Raw genomic sequence first — 22,836 nt, 5'->3', positions numbered from 1 at the left:
GTTCACAACGTCCATATAATGTTAGATGAACGTTGAAACAACGTTGTGTGCCAGCTGGGTACGGAAAATAGAACTGAGGCTTCCCAAAATATAATGACCTACATTCTTTTTGAAATATAATTCCAAGCGTTTAAAGTCCATGATTAATTATTTAGTGTATGATGCCTGAAAGTTGCAGATGTTAATATTTGAAGAGATGTGAGTCATAGCTCGGAAGGCGGTCACTACCCCCTACTCTAGTTTCTACCCCATTTGAAAATTTGATGGAAACCCCCTCAAAATCAAAAATGTCATCACTCATCAGAATTTTTTTCTTCACTTTTAACTTTTTAAGTTTTGAGCCAAACAATGTTCTTAGATTAACATGCTCTTATTTTCGCCTTTTTGGGGTGTACTTTTTTCTATTCTTCTAAGAAATTGGGTGCTTTTGAGTCCGTGAAGCCTTAAAATGTTCTTAACTTGTTCTTAGCCTTACGTTCTTATAAAAAAATGTGTACCTTTGTTCTGATCTCATCTTTGCCAGGACACGGTTGATTGAAAGCACCGAGTCTCTTTTTTTGTCGTTAATGCAGATTTTCTTGGATCTTCAATGAAAATTCATCAAATCGACCATATGAAAGTTCGAAAGATATCCAAACCACAGCTATGATAAACCAATGTGCAGTACTTTTTATATGTTGAAATTATACACTTTCGATGAAAATTCATCGATTGACCATATGAAAGTTCGAAACTTCTTACTTAGCCAAGATCTCTAAAGTGCAGCTACAATTAACTTACTTTTTATCTGTTGACAACCTTCGGCACTTCAACAATCTTTAATCATCTAAAATGCCTTCATCGTAAGTCGCCTTACTAATTATCAAAGTCACTTTCAACAGAGACAAAGATCATTAGGATTTTTTTCTGAAATGACGCTATCGAGAAATTATAACACCGAACTGAAAAGAAAAAGTTATGAGATATTTACAAATACGGAAGCAAGTATAAGAAAAAATTCATTAAATGCATTTCTAAAATTTTTAATTTCTAAATAGCCCTAAATTGGATGAAATCAACCTGTTCTTTTTTAGCAACGTCCGACAAATCAGTGTCTTTGTCCCGGTCTTATGTCCGGTAAGTCATAATAGCCTCTTCCGCATGGTTTAATCCGTTGCCATTTTGAGCCGAACCTACGTCATCCGTTTCTGAAACGTCAAAGATCAAACTTTGCTTGCGCATCATGATTTTTTATAAGAGCTATACTTAGTTGTCAAAAAGTCACAAAAGTCATACTGATTGCTAAAGAAAAAGCTTCTGTACTGAACCTGTTAGTAACCCAGCTGGCACACAACGTTGTTTCAACGTTCATCTAGCGTTATATGGATGTTATGAACGTTGGATAAACGTTGAAAAAACGTTGTGTGCCAGCTGGGAATGAATTGATAAACTATTTTGATAGTCTAAGTTGCAAAAAGGCATTGAGTTTCAAGCCCAAAGGGCTAGAGGTGAAACTTTAACCTTTCTCAGGCAAGAGAAATTGAAGCCACTTATTCCCCATCCAAAACGCGCATAGAACGCACTGTAATCATTACGACAGATTGTATCTAGTGGATCCTTTGTTTTGCAGGACTACATTTTTTGAAATCTAGCGATAGATTTTAGTTTCAATCCGGTGTTTGTGTAAAAACTACGCGCGGGCGTTTTGGATGGGAAATAAATGGTTTCATTTCTCATCCAGGAGTCTCGCCTCTTGCCCTTCTTGAAACTCAATGCAAAAAGGAAACACGACAAACAAACTTTTGGAAATTTTCTTATAAATGCCTTTCTTAAATAAACATATGGAACAGTAGTAATGATATCAGCTACCACGCTATGTTCGTCTCTTTGCTAGTTAATGATGCAATGGATCAAGCTGTCATCTCTATCCGGTTAATAAATAAGAAGGGGAAGGTCGACATCCCTTGACTTCCTTAGCTTTTTATATCAGGGAATAATTGCAGTGAAAATATTGTCCCATGATATGGAGTAGATTAAGAACATAAGAAAATTGTAATCTCAAAGATAGAATGGGATAGAAGTACCAGATCTTTGAGTGACCCTGAAAAAAATGATCTCTTATACCCCTATGTCACAGATCCGGCGGGATCATCACCCCACTGGAAAATTTGGTCAACATTTTCGTTGTAAAATACCCTACAAAATTTCAGCCCAAGTTGAAAATTGACTTTATTTTCATCCCCATTCAAAATTCAAAAGATTGCCGCACGAAAACCATCCTTATTGGACCCAAACACAATAGCATTTCTACCCCAAGGACACCCATAGTTATAGACTATGCTATAGTATAAGACAAATCACTATCTAAGAAATACGCCCAAAGCCGAAGAAAATCCGTAAACGGGCTTTTTTCCGAAAAAAGTTTACAGTCGGTAGAGTTTGCCAGTCTTCTTCGAAACTTTCCCGCCAATTTTTTTTTCCGTATACCTCCATAACGCCATACCACCATATTTTCCCGCCTTTACTATCACTGTAATGGACGATAACATCGTTTACCTTGTTATCGTATCAGTATTAAAGATTGAAGAATAACTCTTGTGAAAATAATAATATCGCACTGATTAATAGTTTTTAAATACGTGTTCTTTGTATATAATAACATATGTAACATGCATGTAACATTGAAAGATAATTTCTATTACGTGTGTTTTATAGGTGTAATATAGTATTACAGATCCGTGTTAAACACGTCATAGAACGCGAAAGATGCTCTCGAAAGCCCTGAGGGCTACCAAACATTTCATGAATCTTTGGGAGGACTTAAAACTCAGGGGGCCTACTTTTTGCCTGGGACCTAAACCCAGGTTTACGATATGGCCTTCTCTTCTAAATAAACAGTTCATTTACAAGACAAGTTAATTGATATCTTCATGTGACTTTGGAATTATGTTGGGATCAAAATTTGCTAGTGCACGTTATTTTAAGAGATCAAACTATATTTTAGAACATAAGGCTTCATGGGCTCTAAAATGCTCAATTTCTAAGAGAAATTGCACAGAAATGCTAAAGAATTGGCGAAATTAAGAACATTTTAAAAACATTTTAAGGCTTAAAACTCAAGATATGAAGATCCGGAGGGTTTTGTGTTTGGTCGTCAAGTTAAGAGCATTTTAAGGCTTTGCTGACTCTAAAACAGCTGGTCTCAAACTCTCGGTTTCTTAGAAAAATGGGCAAAACTACTCAAAAAAACGGTGAAAACAAGAACATGTTAAGAACATTTTTAGGCTTAAACCCAAAAAGTTAAGAACATCCGAAGGCTTCAAAACTTTTGGATGTTCTTATAAAAAAAGACGTGTTCAACTCTACCTCTAAGTTATAAAATCCCGGAAACTTTCATTGATACCCCGAAAAAAAAATTTTGTGTAAATCGCTAAAAAATATTGTGCAAATGTATAAAAATCAATAAAAATACAATAAAAATGAAATAAAAATTAATGCTGGATCGAAAAAAAATGATCGATAAGTTATGAATCAGTTTTATTGAATTAGCACAGTATAGGAATGCCAATCATCTTCAATAGATAAACATTTGCCAAGATTATCTGAGAAAGTAATTTCAAGTCCATCACTAGCTTTGAATAAATTCTTATAGAATCTCTCTTCGACATCGACATTGCTGTTGGATATAAAACCATCAGACGTTGCCCCATTCCAGGGTTTGTTGTCAACTGTCAGCAACCACTCACTAGCGAATTTTGGTCGTGTATTAGTTGCGTTAATAAAATAATTTAAAATTGAGAGATGAAAGTATACGCTTTTTAAATTAATATTAGTCATATTTTGCCGATAACATTGAAAAACCAGTGTATCGAACTGTACTAATTTTTCATAGGCTTGCATAAAGGATGTCATTGCTCTAAAATTAGGTACCGTCAAGTCAAGCCCGTCCACTAGGTGGTCAGCTGTCAAATCTGTAACGGGCTGGTTGTCATTCATAACCGTAGTTATCATGCTGGTATATCCTTAAAAGAGAAAAAAAACATTACAATCTACGAAACTTTTGCAGATCGTAAATATCGACAGCTGTGAGTTACAATCAAGGTCATAATATTTGAGAAAAAAGGGTTACTCCCCAGGAAGTTTTGAAATCACAATCGATTTGTAAGTGCTCTAAAGTAGGTTCGAAGGGTAGAGTTTTAACTCTGACTTAGGACCTTAGAATCTGAGGATCCAAAAGTTCAAAAATAGTCCAATAAGGCTCAGAATATAGCCTGGAAGTCTCCCAACCCATCCTAAATTTAAATATTAAATATTGTACTAACAAACTCAAACCCAGCCCCTTAGTTCACTCGCTCACGAAAAGTACGATTTTCGATTGTACCAACATTCATCAGTAAAGTCAAAAAGTGGTGCCCAGCTGGCACACAACGTTGTTTCAACGTTCATCTATGGACGTTGTGAACGTTAAAAATAAACGTTGAAGCAACGTTGTGTCCCAGCTGGGTGACTTACTATAGCATCTGATTTTGATTTTTCGTTCATCGTTCCAAGGATGTGTGAAGTAAGAGATCCATGCATTCGGTATATCGAAATGGTACCATAAAGTGCGACATGACTTGTTGCGACCCGACAAAATATCTAGTGTAATAAGAAACAAATAACCTGAAATCAGATCGCCGTTTTTTTCTGCGTTCCACCCTGAAGCACTAAAGGGATGTATGATAATAAACGAACTGACGAATATGCAATTTCAATTTTGATAGGACCGTGCTCGTCTAATAGGACTGGGAATGACAACAAAGTTGTGTGATTGTGTTTAAAAAAGGCGCTGTATCAGAAAAATTTAATTTTTGACATCGCGGCACGAAATGAGATTCTTGTTTCTTTAGAGGTTTACCTAGACGATGCTATCGTCCGTTTAGAGGGTCAGTGAACGCGGGAAAATATATATGTTTGCTTTTGTATTTGTCCCAATTTTGTATGTATTTTGATGAACTTACGGAAGTGTGTTTATCAAAAAAGTTTTTTGCAATTCATTGTTTCTCCACTATTACTTTTCTTCTATCTTCATTTGGATTAGGTTTTTCTTTCACATACCACTATTTAAATTCCCTTTAACTTTTTGCTAAATTACCCTCTGTTTCGGAATGATTAAAAAATAAAAAATACCAAAAAAATCGTAAATACACACAATTAACAAAAATATTCTTAACTTTTTTCGTTTTTATCAGTTTGAGTTATTTATATATCAATACTTTTCTTTTTCTAAAATGACAGATATTACATATCTTCACTATATATATGCGCAGAGTCAGGGCGGCAGGGCGATTTCCGAGAAAAAGTTTGGAACAAACTGTAAACACCTCCGCCATGTATGTATGTATGTAATAGTTTATTTCAAGTTGACGAACAGGTAGCAACAAAGGCTGATAAAAGTCAACGCTACTTTACAATTTGTAAGGTGATTACAGTTGAGGCACAAGGGCCTCTAAACCGTTCTTGTACAAAAAATCTTTTTAAAATATAATTTTTCACGAGGGCTTCCTCGTACCCTCCATTTAAAATCGTCATTCGATCTGGCTTTATTCATCTCGTCTGCTCTCTTTTTCCACTCTTTGATTTGTTCCCTCTCCATTTTTGTCAAGTCGTCGGTGATACTTAATTTCACGTACTTCTCGTGTTGTTTCAATTCAGTCAACTTCTTCATGAATCTGTATTTGTTATGACTGTCTTTGAATACAACTTTGATTGGGCGCATAACCTTAGATTCTTTTCCAACACGAGAGACGTAGGTTGGTTGAGTCTTTAAATTAACGTCATTCAGAAGCTCAGTAACGAAATCGATATCTTCTTTATTTTCATTTTCATTTACCCCATGGATAATGATATTTGCGTCTGTCGATAGTTTCCTTTGGTCCTCAATTTGTTCGTCGATTTTTTCCTCTCGTAGTAGCTGTTTCATGCTATTTACGCTTAATTGATCATTGTTTTTAGTGGCTTCAGCAAAACTTTTCTTACGTGGTTCTGTTGCGGTTTGAATTTTTGCAGTCTTGTTATTCAACGTCTCTTCTATCTTGGATGTTAGTTTTGTTTCTAGCGTGGAAAACTGGCTCTGTATTAGATTGGTAACTTTTTTTATCCTTGATGTATTCCTGATATCTTGCCTGTAAATCTTTGATCATTGTGTTTAGACTTTTTTCACTCTCACTTTTGACTTTTATTATACTTTCGCACGATTCGATTTCTTTATAACTGTGCGTGCAGCTTTTAATTCTTTCCACTTGATTATGAACTTTTCTACCGAGTTCTTTTGCCGGAGAGCAACAAGTTATACACACGTATTTTCGGTAACCTTTATTTAAAAACATATTTAACTGGTATGGTGGTAGTCCAGTGCAGGCATAATGTAGCGTTCGTTGGCATTTATGACATTGAATTCTCATTTTTTCATCGTCTTTTATACAATTATGCTCGGTACATCGATTGTTGTCACTCGCATCTTCATCAGGGATCAGGATCTTGCCAGGTGATGTCGTTTTTGGTTGAAATTTGGCTATTTTTTCCATATTTTTAAAATTTTATTGAAAATTCTTCATTTTGAAAAATAAACGAAGAGCACAACCTTTCTGTTTGACGTCAAATTTATTATTTACTCCGCCCCGAACTAAGCTCGTTTTCAAATTTATCCCACTTCCTGAATTATTACCTTTTTCAATGATAATGTGCGATAGGATCGTCTAAGGTTTACCATGCGCGTAAAAAATTATGACCATCTGTTATCAGGTTAGAAACAAATTGATGGACAACAGATGTCGCAATAGGCCTTTTCATAAATTATTTTGAGCTATACGAAAAGCTCTACCGTCGTTCTGCATAAGATTCACTTTGCTGCACTAAGATTCTTCTACCTTTTCCGTAATTTCTCGCTATTTTTCCCGGGATAGCCGACATAGGATTGTGCTGACATCAACAGAAACATCATTTTTATGAGTTTCCTTCTTAATTTTTATTTTTTTTACTTCATGAGGAACCTCTGTACCCTGAGTATCAGAGGTTAAGTTTTCAAAGAATATATCAACCTCTGAAGACCAATAATAGAAATTTTATCGCGCATGTGTCAATCTAATCACTGTAGAAAGAATCAAAGATGAAGAGCAAATATTACCTTATTAATGTCTAGCAGACTGTATCAGTATACAGTTTACTATTTACGAATTCCCCAGAAACCTCCAAGTGTAATTGAAGTGAGTCTCTTTCGAAAGAAATCTTTTACATGATCCCCAAATGTATAACAGTAATTACTAAACTATTAATTATGGAAATATCACTTTAATTGAATCGAAATAATAGACAGACTTTATGTTATGATTCTCTATCACTGACTCTTTTTAAAAAGCATTGATGATATTTTTTAGTTGTGTTTTCAACGACGGGAATAAAAATATCAACTTTGAACTTCATCCAAGATCTTGGATGGTCGTCATGGTTACTTTTGTCTTCGTTGATTGCGCGCTGAATAGAATCTCGATTCGTCGGCACAGCGTCGATATATGATTTCGACCTGTGCTTTTCACGGTAGAACCTCTGTGCAAAATATCAGAGCTCTATCACAATTTGAAGTATCGTCCGTTTTTTATGTGCTAGCCTACTCCACTATTTGATATTGATTCAAATTCGTCAAAATTAAAGACAACGGAGAGCATTTCGTGCAGTACTCGTTTATCAACTGGCTTTTACTCAGCTCTATGTTTGGGGACGATGATCGATGATATATTTATGATCAAAAGACAAAAGAGCCCGACACACAAGGAAAGAAAAGATTTTTTCAAACAAAATTGAAGTCAACACTTCCAAAACAATTCCTTACCATCATGTAAAACTGTGGGAGCGATTAATTCTGAAAATAAAATGAAAAGAATAGGCAAATTAGCTTTAGTATCGTCCATTTCACAATTTGGATTTCGAGAAGTATTCTCGAATTATATCGTATTGTTGGTAGGGTAGTTCCTCGTCCAGATCTTGAAAAAAGTTTTTGTAAAGAAAGATTTTTTCATCAACTTCAAGCAACCTCGTTCCATATAATCCCTGTTTTATTGGCTTTACTGATTAATCTAAATGGCAGACCTCTACAAGACTGCAGCTAGTATAGGAGCACCATAACGTAAATATAAAAAAGCTGATGGTGGCCGAAACACAAAACCATGCATTGTTTCTGATGATAAAGAATTCCTTCAAAGAAAGGTTTGTTTCTAATAGTCTATGTTATGATTACAATTTCTAACCCGGAAATTTTGTTCTTTGGCCTAAAAATCATTTACATAATATATATATTATTATATAAAAGCCTATTGATACACTCACGATAATAGTTTCTTTAGTAGTCCTATTTTCTGGGGAAGATCCGGGGGACACCTAGGCAAAATAGGGTACGGGGACCTGTCGCTGGTCAGGGTCACTTCTTTAGGCTCTGAAGATATCTGACAGAGTCCCAGATCTACTAATTTTAAAGAAGTGTATCTGACAGGGTTGACTTCTAGTTATTTCAGACAATTTTCAGGGTGGGAAATGTTTTTTTCGTCTACTTTCAGTCACTTTTCAGTGATTTTTGCCACTTTTCATGGTGAAAATAAGAAAATTTTAGATTTTTCGTTCTAACAGAGTCTCAATTTTCCGAAAATTTTTCTCTGACAGGGTCCACATATCAAACTCCAGCGGCACGTCCCTGTCGGCCGTCAGGGTCAGTCCGCCCCGGCAAAGTCCTTCGGATTATGTCATGTGCGAGGTATGTTTTTAAACAGGTTTACATTTCATACCTGTAGTTTCAACGTCCATTTAACGTTAAATGGACGTTGTGAACGTTAGATAAACGTTGTTTGATAAACGTTGAAACAACGTTGTGTGCCAGCTGGGCGCTTCATACCTGTAGTTTCATTGCAATGTTTTCCAGTATAGGGGGGAGGGCAGTTGATGCATTGGTACGTTTTGGTGTTACGATCTGGTGAACAAATACTGCCGTGTTCGCATAAATTCAAACTTTCAGTGCATGGATTCTAAAAAGAAGCTTTAAAAAAAAGCTAGAGAATTTCCAGAATACATCCATATCGCAATATGTTATGGTGGCAGTGGATAATTATAAAACATTGATCGTGAATGAATATGAATGCAGCAGAGATTGCGAATCCCAGGTAAATGCAGCAAAGAAAAAAAAATAAAACACTCACTTTTATCTCAAAAGATTAATACACTCTTCTCGAGATGCATAAATTTATTGTTGTCCTCGTTTTCAAACAGATTTTATTGCTATAAAATTACTTATTCACAACGATAATTGTGTTGTTTACACCTCATGAGACATTTTGAATTTCAAGAACTTTTGTTTTAGAGTTAATGTTGCCTTTTAGGAATTTAAATTGGTTTAAATGTATAATTTCATAGTAATAAAATCTGTTTGAAAACGAGGACAACAATAAATTTATGCATCTCGAGAAGAGTGTATTAATACAACCATACCTTCAAAGCCATGTACTACCACCTGAGCATTCTCTAGTCTTTTTGAAAGCTTGGTGATTTTATTCTTATCAAAATTATCCTTTCAGGGTTTAATGATCCCATGGTTTAACATAAAAATATCCCAAAACTTCATACCTTTATCTCAAATGTCCTACCCCAAAATCCCCAATATGTGGTCCTTGGTCTTGTGCGTAACGCAAATGTATAAGTATGACATTGATTGCCATCTGAAAATGCCCAATTGACACAACCATCCGTATCCATACAAGCAGCTGCACATTCAGGCATTGAGTTGACCACATGCATAAGGCCAAATTGGCCCAACATATATCCGGTTTTTAAATCTCGAAATCTCATCTGGTTGACTATCACCAAAGCTGATTCATTGTGAACTGAAATCTGACTATTTTTCGGTTCCCATAATTGTTCTCCGTCAGCTTTGGCAAATAATAGTAAAATATTGAGAAGAAAACTTAAGAGCATGATAGTTATTGGCGTAAAAAGTTATTTGCTACTTTTTCTTTCGAAAAAGTTTCAAAATAAAAAAAAAAAAGATTTCAAATCTATATAATTTGACTTGTATGAAATTATTATTTTTTGATTGGTACATAATATTCATCTAGTGAACACTGAATGTATTGCTGTTTTAATTATTCATTTTTTCTCGATATCTTCTCCACACAAAATGAATGACCATTGACACGGTTCTATACATTCAGTATAAAAAACCCATCAACTGTCTTTTTTCATGGTGGTGAACTATTTCTCACTTATTTTATTATAGATGTAGTAAAATATTTATGAAGCTCAGCTTTTCTTATTTTTTACTATTTTAAGCTTCAAATTGTTCTTATCCTGTTCTTATTTATAGGGTGAAATAGAGGTATTTTAAGTATTTTAACTACTTTGACCCCTAAATTGCTTGATATTGAGTAATTCCAGTCTCAGCATTGTTCTTAAATTGTTCTTATTTTTGGCGATTTTGCGCCTCATTGTTCTTATGAAATTATTCTTATAAAAGAAAAAAGTGTTTTTCTCTCAATTATTTTGAGCATCTATCCGTAGATGCCACGGTGATGTAACCACATATCAAAATACATATAGGAATATTATAATTCAATTAATTTTGTATCATTTGCCACACCTCCGTGTCACATACCCAGTGAGCGTAAAACCATTCATGGTAAACCAGATTACAGGGCGTCCGGAAAAAAAAGTATCGAGTTGTACCACTTCTATAGAAAGAAAGTTCTTGTGTCGGTTTCTCTCTGTGTCCTATTAATTGTCACGAGACGTCTTTTATGAATAACTTTTACAAAAATAATTCTCAATAACTTTAACGTCATGAAAATTGTAAAGAAAGTTAATTATTATGTTGAGTATTAATTATTGAATCCTGCATAGGAGCTGAGACCCTCCGTAGTGCCCGAATTTCTTCTTTAACTAGTATTTTTAACAGTCTGGTCACTGCCTGTATGGGAGAATGCTGAAACAAGGTGCAAACAAATCAGGAATACGGAGAGTCTTGAAGAAATTGTATGGTAAACATCCTTTTCTTAAAGAGTTCAGCGCCGACTCAAAATTATTTTGTGATAGCCTACTGGATTTTTCATGATATTTATTTATTTATTTTTTTTCTTCTATTTTATTTACTTTGGACTTGTCGATTTTTATTTTTGTTTACCTTACACGTTTTTCTTTTTTATAAGAACGTCAAAAATTTTCGAAGCCTTCGGACGTTCTTAGTTTTTTGGATTTGAAGCCTAAAAATGTTCTTAAAATGTTCTTATTTTCAGCATTTTTTGAGCATTTTGATGTAATTTCTTAAGAAATTGCATGTTTTTAAGTCTCCAAAGCCTTAGTATGTTCTTAGAATGTTCTTAAATTGGGCTCGAAGCCTTATGTTCTTATATAGTTTGTGTTAATGTTAATGTTATATAGTTTGTTCTTATAAAAAAACCGTGTATTGTATGTTCGGGAAGAAAATTGCTGCTAATGACCACTTCGGTGGACCTGTGTCGCAGGTGACCCTGATTTCTTCTTGGTACATAAGTCAGTCCAGCAACAAGGGTCGAAACTGAGCTACTTATGTACCCTTACAATATTGGTACCGGATTTGTCATTTTATTGGATTTGTTTTTTCATGTGTATGTCTGATGGAAATGGTTATTCAGGTGTGTGGCATTGGGTCGATGGATGTGTACTAAGTGGCAGTTTTTACACTAGGCTTGAATAGTAGTGGTATTCGAGCATTTGTTTTGAACTATTTCCATCGATGATCTTTACTATTGATTTTGTCGTATATATTTTTTCTTTGGATTGATTTGCTAGTTTGGGTTCAGTTGTTAAACTTTTTCTTTTGGAAAGGTAGTTTTTGGCCTTCATTAACAGCTCTGTATTGCTTTCTTTATATATTATCTTACATTTTGTTAAATACACGCAACAATCTCCTACACAGAATCATATTCGAACTCGATACTTTTTTTCGCGACACCCTGTATATAGAATGCTTTGCAGTTCAAGTTTGCTCGCGAACAATAACAAAAGAACTGATATACATTGTATACAACGTAAACACAACGTAAACACGTTCACGTTTAAATGCATTTTTGAAACAGTGTTTCGTGCTCAACGTGAGAAAAAGATGAGATGCGGCTTAGTTTCAAAATTCAGTTGGAAGAAATTAATGAAGCGTTACAACCGCACGTAAACAAAATAAAACGTTCGAAATTTCGAATGCCGCTGATTTTCTAGAGAATAATTAAAAATGGTGCTTGGTAGTTCAATACAATTTATGTAATATAGAGAGTGTAAATTTTTTTTGGATATTATAGAAAATATTGGTGAATTTATTAGCAGAAAAATTCTTAATAAAATGGCTTATTATCATAATCGACCGAATTAACCTATAATAACATTAGCATTGAATTTAACACGTAAAATCAAACTTTGAATCGAACTTTAAAACGTCAAAACAATGAAATCAACGTTTCTATTGTTCAAAGCGATCATCTTGTACACACAATATTATCTCAGTTTTGCGATCCTTCATCCCGACGGTTATGATTATGAGGAATGCAGTCCAGATAAAAAGAAATGCGAATTCTGGCTAGTTGTCCAAGAACATTTAACAATGATTTACGAGAAGAACTTGGTATATGCTCATAAAGGCAATCTCTATCTTTACAATGAACATCATTCGAATTTCACAACACACGTAAGTCTGTTATGGCGCCCAAGCATTAAATTTAACCCTTTAAGTTGCTACGCGGACCTGAATGATAGAAAGGTGCCCAGTAGTAAAACTTCAAACTAATTCGCTGAAGACAGAATCAAGTAAAGCAGGGCCAAATTTGGAGGTTCTTGGATCACTTGTTGACCAAAAATTCGAAACGGTCAAAATCTTAAAAAAGTGGATTTTTGTCAAATTTTTGCATTTTTTTGACTTTTAGGCTTAAAATCTCGCTGGAAAGACTAACTTTTGATTTCTTTCTTGCTTGATCATGAAACCGACAATTCCTACGAGTTAGACCAAAAATGACGATTTCTAACTCAAACTGGGCATTACAGGAGGGCTTCGCCCTCCTACATAACCCATACTCGTCATTGGTAGTTAAGGTGGGAGTCACATGAAAAATTGAGAAAGTTGATTTTTTACATTTTCCTGTATAACTTTTGAACTTGAAGAGATTTTTAAATGAAATTTTCTACAGAGGTAACTTAACAATAGATGATTTCAAAAATGTAAAAAAAGTCTAAAAATAGCCAAGACGGGGGTAAAATCAGCCAGGGGGGTAATGTACTGTGAAAATATTGTGTCAACGTTTTAGAAAAATCTACAAAACCTATCACAAAAATTTTTTTTGCAGCTTGTTAATATTTGGTTAAGGAGTGTTATGAATGGAATTTTTTTTGAGATTTCATTCCAGGGGGTCTGGAAACTAAAAAATGCATTTTTTGGAATTTAGAAATCAAAAAAGTATTTTTTCAAAAATGTAATCCATTCATAACACTCTAGACCATAAATTGAAGTTCTCCTGAAAATTTCAAGTTCATAGCACTTGTCAATCCTGAGAAAACGTTGCCAAGGTGTGCGAAAACCCCCTGAAACCTATTTTGAGAAAACGGTCCGTAAAGTCTGAAAGTCAGAAGTAGATATATATCTCTATTTCTCTGTAATAAATCGACCGTTTTACAAAATTCTTTTGCTGTTTGACTAAAATGGACTATAGTTCTACTTTATATACTTTGAAAAAGGCTTTGAAATATCAAAATAGTCCAGAAATTCCAAATTATCACTTTCACATGATGTGCGCCAATCCTTAAAATTTTGCGCCAAACTCCACGTCAACATTGATTTAAGTCAATTTAAATGTGTTTTCACAACAAAAACCATATTTTCAATGTAATAGATCATCCTGGTATATTTTCCTCACTGATTCTGCCAGTTATAGGTTAATCTAAAGTTCATCTGTTGTGATACAAGAATCCACTTCATGGACATCTAGCTGTGCACGATTTCTTCATCGTGAATGTACATATAATTCAGCCAGAGGGCGGAGGGAGCGTCCCAGACCTTCAATAATTCATCACACACAATTGTTAAACCAGCCTCCAGGCTTTCAATTCCTTTAACACTTGGATCTTTAAATAGATACATCATTGAATATGCCTTTGGTCTTCGTCCTTCAATAAGTTTTTCAGTGTCGTCAAACAGTCAAACTAAGTTCATATCGGAAACGTTGAGTTTGAGAATCAAGTCTTTTGGTTTCACCTAGCTCAAGCTTTCTTAGTTGAGAAGAATGACATTAAAGAGCTAAAAATGTCATCAGTCAATCCAACATTTCCAAATTAAAGCAGTTTTCATAGTCAAAATCACTGCTGACTGGCTGAACAGCCTCCAAAATTTGTATGTTTTTAAAAATATCATTTCTTTGGTTACCATCTTTGATTACGTCATATTAGGAAATCCCGCGAAAAAAAGGCGGTATTGATTTAGACGCCCGAAAAGGGCGTAAAAAGATCTTTCGTTTGGTATGTCATGATCCTATGTTTAGATCAGCCATAAAGAAATCGGGCCCTAGCAACGGGTATGATTTTTCGTTGCTAAGGAAAATATTTTAGATCAGGGTCTAGAAAAAACCTTATATCTCAGGAAATATAAATGCTACGGCCTTAAAATTTTCAGAGTGTGTTCAGAAAGGGTATAGGGTCATAGAACGCGCAAAATCCCGAAATCGATAATTTTTTCACCAAATCTCAAAACTTCATGTGACTCCCACCTTAAAGGGTTAAGAAAGAAACCTTCAGCCTTTCTCAAGCAAAACAAATGTAGTCTTAAGATTTGCACTCCCTTTAAACTGACGGTTTGAATCTAGCCCTTTCGTTGTTTTAAAGCGGTATACTTTTTGAAATCTGGCGATGGGTTTTACTTTCAATCTGGCGTTTGTGTGAAAACCATGCGGGTCACCGTTTTGGATTGGAAATGAGTGGCTCCATTCCCCATCCAATTTATCCTCCTCGCGGCAATCTTCCTCGCTGCCAAGGGCACTGAGTTTGGAAGCCAGTAAATAAGTTGACTCTTTTAGACCACGCCTCTACAGTGGTTGAAACTCGGTAAAATGTCCATATGTTCAAAATGTAATGAAGGATAAACAAATGTCTTGTTAGGTGCCAGCTGATCAGGTTATTACCGTCGATGGAGTTAACAGAATGGTTAAAGTTGTCAACGGGTCGCTACCTGGCCCACCCCTAGTGGTATACGAGGGCCAGATGGTAACCGTCCATATCTCCAACATGATGTTGAGTGACTCCACCACCATCCACTTCCATGGTCTCCATCAGAAGGCTACCCCTTACTTCGATGGTATGCCGTATATAACGCAATGCCCGGTTGCAGCAGGGCAAACATTTACACACGAGTTCAAGGTATATACTTTTATCTACTAGCCATAATTTTCATTTAAGTGCCAACGCAACAGAATGATCTAATAAAGATCTGATAGCCTACGTAACTTCTGTTAGAATGATATCTAATCTGAGACAAAATTCACTCCCTGCGGTGGCAAAAATGATTTTGTGAACTTGACGTGTAAAACACGTGGGACCAGTGGAAGATTTGGCAAAAGTTCCGTCCCCACGGAAAAAATTCTCCACAACTTCAGCCTCACTGGGGACCCTTTTTATCTCAATACACCCCTGTGTCACAGACCCGCTGGGACTCTAGCCCCACTGGAAAATCTGACAAAGATTTCGTCCCCGGTAGGAAAATACCCTGGAATTTTAGCCCTACTGGGAAATTGACTTATATTTCATCCCCACTCGAAATTAAATGTTTAAAAATTGCACTCCAAAACTATCCCTACTGAGATTTTTTAACCTTAGAACAACAGAATTTCTATCCCTATTGGGATTTCAATAGGAATTTTTATCCCCACTGAGGAAAAGAGTTTCACCGGGGCTGTAAGACAGGGGTGTCCCCATATGGCTTTACAAGGGAGAGAGGGGCGTCATAATCTGAACTTCTATTTTGATTTTAGGCTGAACCTGTTGGTACATTCTGGTATCATAGTCATGTTGGATCACAAAGGAGTAATGGTGTGTTTGGACCGTTCATTGTTAAAGAGAGACATCCACCTGGTACCAAATTACCAACTGATATGATTATGTCTGTTGGAGACTGGCATCATGAAAATTCTGACGAAGTGAGTCTTTTGATAGTACCCAGCCGGCACACAACGTCAAAACAACGTCCATTTGACATTCATAACGTCCAAATAACGTTATTCGAACGTTAACACAACGTTGTGTGCCAGCTGGGTATAATCATCAAATCAGAACTTACTACTTGGAGTTTTAAGTGTGTCGTCAAAAAACCTTTTTAATTTTACTAATTCAACTTTTTCAGGCTTAGCTAACATTATATTACATTTTTCAGAATTAGTTTGATTCAGAATTGCAATTTTAGCAAATCAACTTTATTTCGATTTTGGAGCGATTTAATGACTTATTCATTAAAGGCAATAACCACTGGGTTAATCATGTTTTATACTAGAAATTAAATTCAAAGAAACAACAAATTTTTATTTTATTCAAGCAATTTTTAAGCAATTTTTTGCCTAAATAAAATAAAAATTTGTTGTTTTGAACCAAACTTACGCTAGAAATGTTTCTTTTCGTTACAAGGTTTACATCAAAATGATATACGGCAATTACATTGGACGAAATAAATACGAGGTCACACACACCCTGGATGGTGGAAACTTTTCCGCTGTGCCCTGGGTTTCCGGACTGATCAACGGGAAGGGAAGATACATCGATAAAATGACAGGTTAACCAAAAAAACGTGTTTCTTTTTAACTTTCTTCTAAAGGAAAGCCACTTCTTGGCCAGAATACCTTTATGATTTCAGCAATGAAGCGAATTCTCTTGTGTTCAAAGTCTTTGTATTTTATCAAGTTGAAAATCAGGGCCCTGAAATGGTTTCCATATGATAGCAAACGTGTGCCCACTTAAAAGCAAACGGACCTTACAATTTCTTTGGCCATTTTGATCATCATGTTGTGTAAAATCTAATGATGCTGATGAACACCCCTGTCTCACAGCCCCGCTGGAACTTTTTTCTTCAGTGGGGATAAACATTCCTATCAAATTCCCTATGGGGATAGAAATTCTATTGTTCCAAGGTTAAAAAGTCCAGTGGGGATAGTTTTATTTTGGATTTTTGGATAAACATTGAATTTCCAATGGAAATGAAATCAAAGTCATTTTCCCAGTTGGGCTGAAATTCCAGGGTAATTTCCCACCGGGGACGAAATTTTTGCTAAATTTTCCAGTGGGGCTGGGGTCCCAGTGGGTCTGTGACACAGGGGTGTTGATGAATTCACGAAAGATGACGAAAATTTCTACATAACATAAGCAGTCTTTTAATTTTCTGTTCTATAAATTTGCTGCTTTTATATTTTACGTTTTCACTTGTGTAAAATTGATACTTACCACAATTAGAATCTTTACTATAATAAAACTATGTTGCAAATGCCGTTAATTCTTTCAACTTAGGTAAAAAAATCATGGCTCCACTATCCTGGTTTAACGTCACCCGTGGCAACCAATATCGGTTCCGTACAATTGGTACAGGTTCTTTGTATCCACTACGAATCTCCGTTGACGACCATAATTTGACGGTTATCGCATCAGACGGGTATGATATTGAACCAATGGTGGTTGAGTCATTCATTATCAACCCTGGTGAAAGATATGATTTTTTGCTGGATGCTAATCAACCATATAAAAATTATTGGATTAGAGCTGTCAGTATGGAGGTATAAGAATTCGTTTTGCCCTGCTTCTCTAGAACTAGAAATCTGGACCTTTTCTTGCTCCGAAAGGTTCCGAAACCAATATGAACACACTCGATCCGTAACGAAAATCGTACCGGAGCGAAACGGAACAGTAACGTATGAACATAGTCTCAGTTTCGATGAAAAAAGTGGAGCGAAACCGTTTCGATCTGTTTTTCTTCGTAACGTCTTCTTTTTGACGTTTCGAATGTTGACGTTCACACTTGTTTCGGAACCGTTTCGTTTCGTTTGAACGTAAAAAATAACGTCTGAACATGGTCTTAGATGTCCCCTAAAGCGATTTGCATTAATTCTTTTCTGATATTTTAGTACTGGAGTTGTTATCTTTCGCAAGCAGAGTTAGGAAAAGTAAAGCTGAGTGATTTGGTGTTTTTCTTTGCTCTTTATTGATCTTTGTTGATTTATTCAAATGATTTAGATCTAGGTGAAAAAACAAAGTTTATATCTAACGTAATCAATTCTCCATCCTACTGGATACTGTAGTATAAAGTCATTAAATACTCACTAAATATTTTCGTTTTTTAGGCTGATGTAACAGATCACGAAATCCAGGCTATTTTACATTACTCTGGTGCCATGGATACTGAGCCCCAAACAGAACGGACAAGCTGCACTTCGGACTTCAAATGCCTCGTCTTGAATTGTCCATTCGATCGATACCCTTCACGTGATAACATCAAATGTATCAAAATGTCAGAAATGAGGGCGGCAGGGCGTAAAGACCCACCTCCACCCTTTACAAACGACTCGCAAGAGCACTTTTTAAATTTTGCTTTCCCTGGTGAAGGAATCGAGAAATTCATACCGGGGGCGGTTAACGGACGTAAATTTATGTATCCGGGCGTTAATTCATTATTCCAGAAAGACGGAATTACAGCGGAATATGATTGCGCTAAAAATGACTGCGGCGAAGATAAAGTTTGTCATTGCCATTATGAGCTAACAGTACCATATAACAAAACTGTAAATTTGATTTGGTCTAATGTTGGGTCAGGGTCCGGCTGGGCACACCCTATTCATTTACACGGACATTCATTTTATTTATTGAAAATGGGTTACCCCAAACAAGACCCCGATACTGGTTTACTAAAAGGTGAGTGTTTTTCTTGAATAAACTTTTTCATTCTTTAATCAGCAAAACAAGAACTATTCCACAAAATATTTTCAATAAAAGAGCGATTGGTCTGGATAGCTAAGTCTTGCTTCATGAGGTTAACACCGACTTAAAAGATGGCCTAAAATCTTCTCTAGTGTTGTTTTTAGATCTTTATATACTACCTATTAAAAGCTTTTACGTTAGAGGATAAATAGAGCTTAATTGTAATGATTTACTTAGCGGGGAATCTCATTAAAATTTGCCATGATATAGAAATACGTTTTGGTCTTCAAATTTACAACAGATGTAAGTTTTCAATAGTTCCCCATTATGAATTTTACTATATTTTGGAACCTCCAGGTCGAACTCCAGACATTGATTGCGGAGATTCGAAACTTCAATATTGTAATGAAGCCAAATGGTCGAACAGATCATGGGCCAATGGTAACGCACCCGGTGTTAATCTTGTGAACCCGATTCGGAAAGACACAATTATTATCCCGTCTGGTGGATATGCTGTAAGTAAAGATCTAAAATTTTGGCTATTTCGGCTGCCGTAATTTTAACTAAGAATTTAATTTAAATTTGGTAAACTAAAAAGTAACATCCTTCCGAGGAGCTTGTTTTGAAGATTTCAACAAAGCTGAGATAATTGGATTCGATATTAGTGTTACTCAGAAAGGAAACAAGTGCAGTTTCTGCCCAGTTTCTAAATATAAAGCTACCGTTTACGCTCTCTAATCCGATCTTCAAGGGGAATTAGATTTTCATCGAATAAGGGAACTTATCAAATAAGGGAGCGTTTTTTATGAGAGTTTCTTGCTGACGGGGACTTTAAATTTCATCGAATAAGGGAGCCTACCGAATAGTAGAACGTCGAATCAGAGAGCATCAACTGTAGTTAAAAGATTAGTATACAGTCTAAATCTCCAACCTTTCTTTTTAGATTATCCGACTAGCAACTACAAATCCTGGCAAATGGTTTTTACATTGTCACATTGAAGTTCATGCTTTAGAAGGAATGGCCATGGTCCTCAATGAAGCACCTGATCAAAAAATAGAGAATCCACCTGGCTTTCCGACTTGTAATAATTTCTACAACGATCGCAGTCGGGATATGCAATTCATTGGAGATGAACAATGTAAGTTGGCAATAAGAAGTTAACCTTTACCACGCCGAAGCCGTAAATTTACGTTCTAATATATAGCCGAAGCCGTAAATATACGTTTTTCATGGGGTGTTAAGAAAAGCCGCCCTACCACCTTAAAGACGCCTTTAAATCCCGGGAAATGTCTTATATGACGGAGAGAAAATGTAAACAAACTATTTTCAATAGTTTGAAACCACCTACTTTCGATTTTAACTGTCAAAACAAACTGGAAAATCAGGCAAAATATTCTTTTGGAAATTATGAGCTCATTGACTGCTGTAACTAACTTTTTATGTTTATTTAGTGGAAAATGGTTTGTTTTATTGGTTGGAAATGTTATGTATTGCTTGTTTGTAGTTTAGTCAGTGTTTGAGGTAAGTTTCTGCCTCCTTATTCTTTAGTATGACGGTACATTAAGGGTGAGGACTGGAGGCTTGTCGGCCGTCATCGACCGTCACCGAAACCCAAGTTAAGGCTTCTGATAAGGCTGCAAAGAGTTTCAAAGTGTATATACTATGTTATTTCTATTGCTTTCATGCTGGTTGATGATAGGAAAGTCATTTTTAGCTGTTTTTAGTGATATTTCCCATAAAAATTACCTCAAGGGGCCTCTGCCTTACGTGCCTCTGATTTACGTTGAAATTTTCTCGAATACCAAGGTTTTCTAAAAATGAATTCTGCCTTTTCTAGTAAAGGTATGATTGTGATTTTTTGGCTAGCAGTTGTAGTTATAATGGTGGAAACAATGAGCCAGAAAATTATGGTATCGCAAATGTTCTCCCCACTTTTTTTTTAACCGAAACGTAAAATTTTGAAAAATATGACAAATTGCGTTTTGAATTTTTTTCAACTCTAAGGCAGAAGACTACTGTGTCACCATTGATAGAGGAAAATCCTTTATTTTAACATTTTTGGAAAGCAGGATAGTTGGGCTTTCCAGATTGGGTTTATTTTTTTTAATCGGTTTAGTAGATCAAAAGTTATGACGGAAAGCGTAAAACTGTCATTTTTCCCAAAACGACAAGGCGTGCACGGGGTGAAGTTCCCAGAGAGAAGGCGTGGTAAAGGTTAAGGCTGAAATTCTCTCGTTTTCTTAAACCATCCCTTTGATATTAAGCCAAGTTCAATTGAACTGGGTTTTTTTATGGGTGTGCTTTACCAAAAAGCTCTGATCAAAGATATGGTAGATGGTATTTTCTTCAGTGGGCACTCAGTGTTATTTTAACCTTTCCACCGTATCTAGCTTATCCAGAGGCTTATTAGATCGGAGAAAAACTGATCATTAAAAAGAAATTGATGCTAATTTTAAGCTCTAAAATATATTAAGCGTGTTAACCCTTTATGTGCCCATATCGAGTATATTGGACATGGGGGGCTGTATAGGGTAGAGGGGCGAAGCCTTCCTGTAATGCCCAGATTGAGTCTTTCCAAGTGAGTCTTCCCAGCGAAATTTGGAGCCGAAAAGTAAAAAAAAAATTCTGTCCTCTAGCGAATTGATTTGAAGTTTTACCACAGGGCACCTTTCCGTCATTCATTCAGGTCTGCGTAGCGTAGATGATGTTGCAAGATTATTGTAAAAAGTTTATTACAAATCTATCTTTGATTTATTATCTCTTCAGGTCAAAAAGCAGAATCAATGAAGCGCCAAATTCACAATAAAGATGCCATCAATCTGATCATAACATCAACATTAGGTGCAATAGTTACAATACAGTTTATCGTAATGTTGTATTGCATATTACGTAATAAAAAGGTTCGACAAAACATTGAAAATAAACTTAACCCAGAGACTAAGAAGAAAAATACTAAAGCGAAAGATTGACATAAACTTTGCTGAAAAGCATAACCTTTGACGGAATATTTACAACCAATGGTGAAATGTGATAAACCCATCGATGCTAATATAAACGCTTTATTGACGGAGGTGAATTTATAGATTATTGCAAGAATTGAAAAATCAAATTTGTTCTCGTATGTGACAATTATAAACTTCAATTTCAAGATTTTTAGCTGAAGCGGTATGGAATTGGAAAAGAGTTTGGATGGATGGCAATAAGGGAAACCGAATTTTATCTGATGTGTGAAGTTGTTGTTAGGGGTGTTGTAGTTCTTTTAACTACCTTTACCCATTGAGGATTTTAATTTAGTTTACTTAAGTTTCTGTATCCAGCCTACTGAACTTATGGAATTTCTGATTAAAATTTTAAATAAGTAAGATTGAAAAGACATGGAGATAGAAAGAGATTTAATTAAGGATTAAGAGGATTTTATTTTTTAGGGAAACGGAATTTTATCTTCGATGAGCTGGAATGTACTCATGCCATATGCAAGAAAAGACTTTATTTCCGAATATACTTTTAATTTTGTAAATATACAATTTCGTAATGAAAATAGTAGATCTTTTACAAGTGCGTACTCCTTCTTAAACTATTTCCAGTCTCTTTCTTAACACCATTCTTTTTGAAGCCGCTACAGATTCCTAGGATGTGTTGTAACGTGTTTTTTTATAAGAACATTCAAAATATTTGAAGCCGGATGTTCGGATGTTCTTAACTTTTAAGCCTAAAAATGTTCTTATTTTCACCATTTTTTGAACATTTTTTCCCATTTTGCTAAGAAACCGGCTGTTCTAGAGTCGGCAAAGCCTTAAAATGTTCTTAACTTGTTCTTGACATTTCGGCCATCGAAGCCTTATGTTCTGATATAGTTTGTTTTTATAAAAAAACGTCGTGTATTTGTT

The 22,836-nt window shown here is 35.5% G+C and overlaps 2 protein-coding genes across 2 annotated transcripts; one reads left to right on the top strand and one right to left on the bottom strand.

The window, feature by feature from the left end:
• Positions 1-3,124: 3,124 nt before the first annotated feature.
• Positions 3,125-10,027, bottom strand: LOC136807720 (uncharacterized). The gene is made up of 5 exons (XM_067064329.1): positions 9,625-10,027; positions 8,900-9,029; positions 7,847-7,876; positions 4,492-4,617; positions 3,125-4,001 (listed from the first exon to the last, which is right to left on the bottom strand). The coding sequence occupies exons 1-5, from the start codon at positions 9,970-9,972 to the stop codon at positions 3,517-3,519; spliced, it is 1,119 nt and encodes a 372-aa protein (XP_066920430.1). The 5' UTR covers positions 9,973-10,027; the 3' UTR covers positions 3,125-3,516.
• A 2,170-nt stretch (positions 10,028-12,197) lies between these two features.
• LOC136807711 (uncharacterized) lies at positions 12,198-22,523 on the top strand. Its single transcript, XM_067064312.1, has 9 exons — positions 12,198-12,706; positions 15,160-15,417; positions 16,029-16,193; positions 16,675-16,819; positions 17,548-17,810; positions 18,375-18,942; positions 19,306-19,463; positions 19,892-20,087; positions 21,716-22,523. The coding sequence occupies exons 1-9, from the start codon at positions 12,467-12,469 to the stop codon at positions 21,916-21,918; spliced, it is 2,196 nt and encodes a 731-aa protein (XP_066920413.1). The 5' UTR covers positions 12,198-12,466; the 3' UTR covers positions 21,919-22,523.
• Positions 22,524-22,836: the final 313 nt, after the last annotated feature.

The sequence above is a fragment of the Clytia hemisphaerica genome, unplaced genomic scaffold, assembly GCF_902728285.1.
Source record: "Clytia hemisphaerica strain Z4C2 unplaced genomic scaffold, Clytia hemisphaerica genome assembly, whole genome shotgun sequence".
Classification (NCBI taxonomy): Eukaryota; Metazoa; Cnidaria; class Hydrozoa; order Leptothecata; family Clytiidae; genus Clytia; species Clytia hemisphaerica.
Note: the sequence above shows the minus strand (reverse complement) of the source record. Positions and strands in the feature narration are given on the sequence as shown.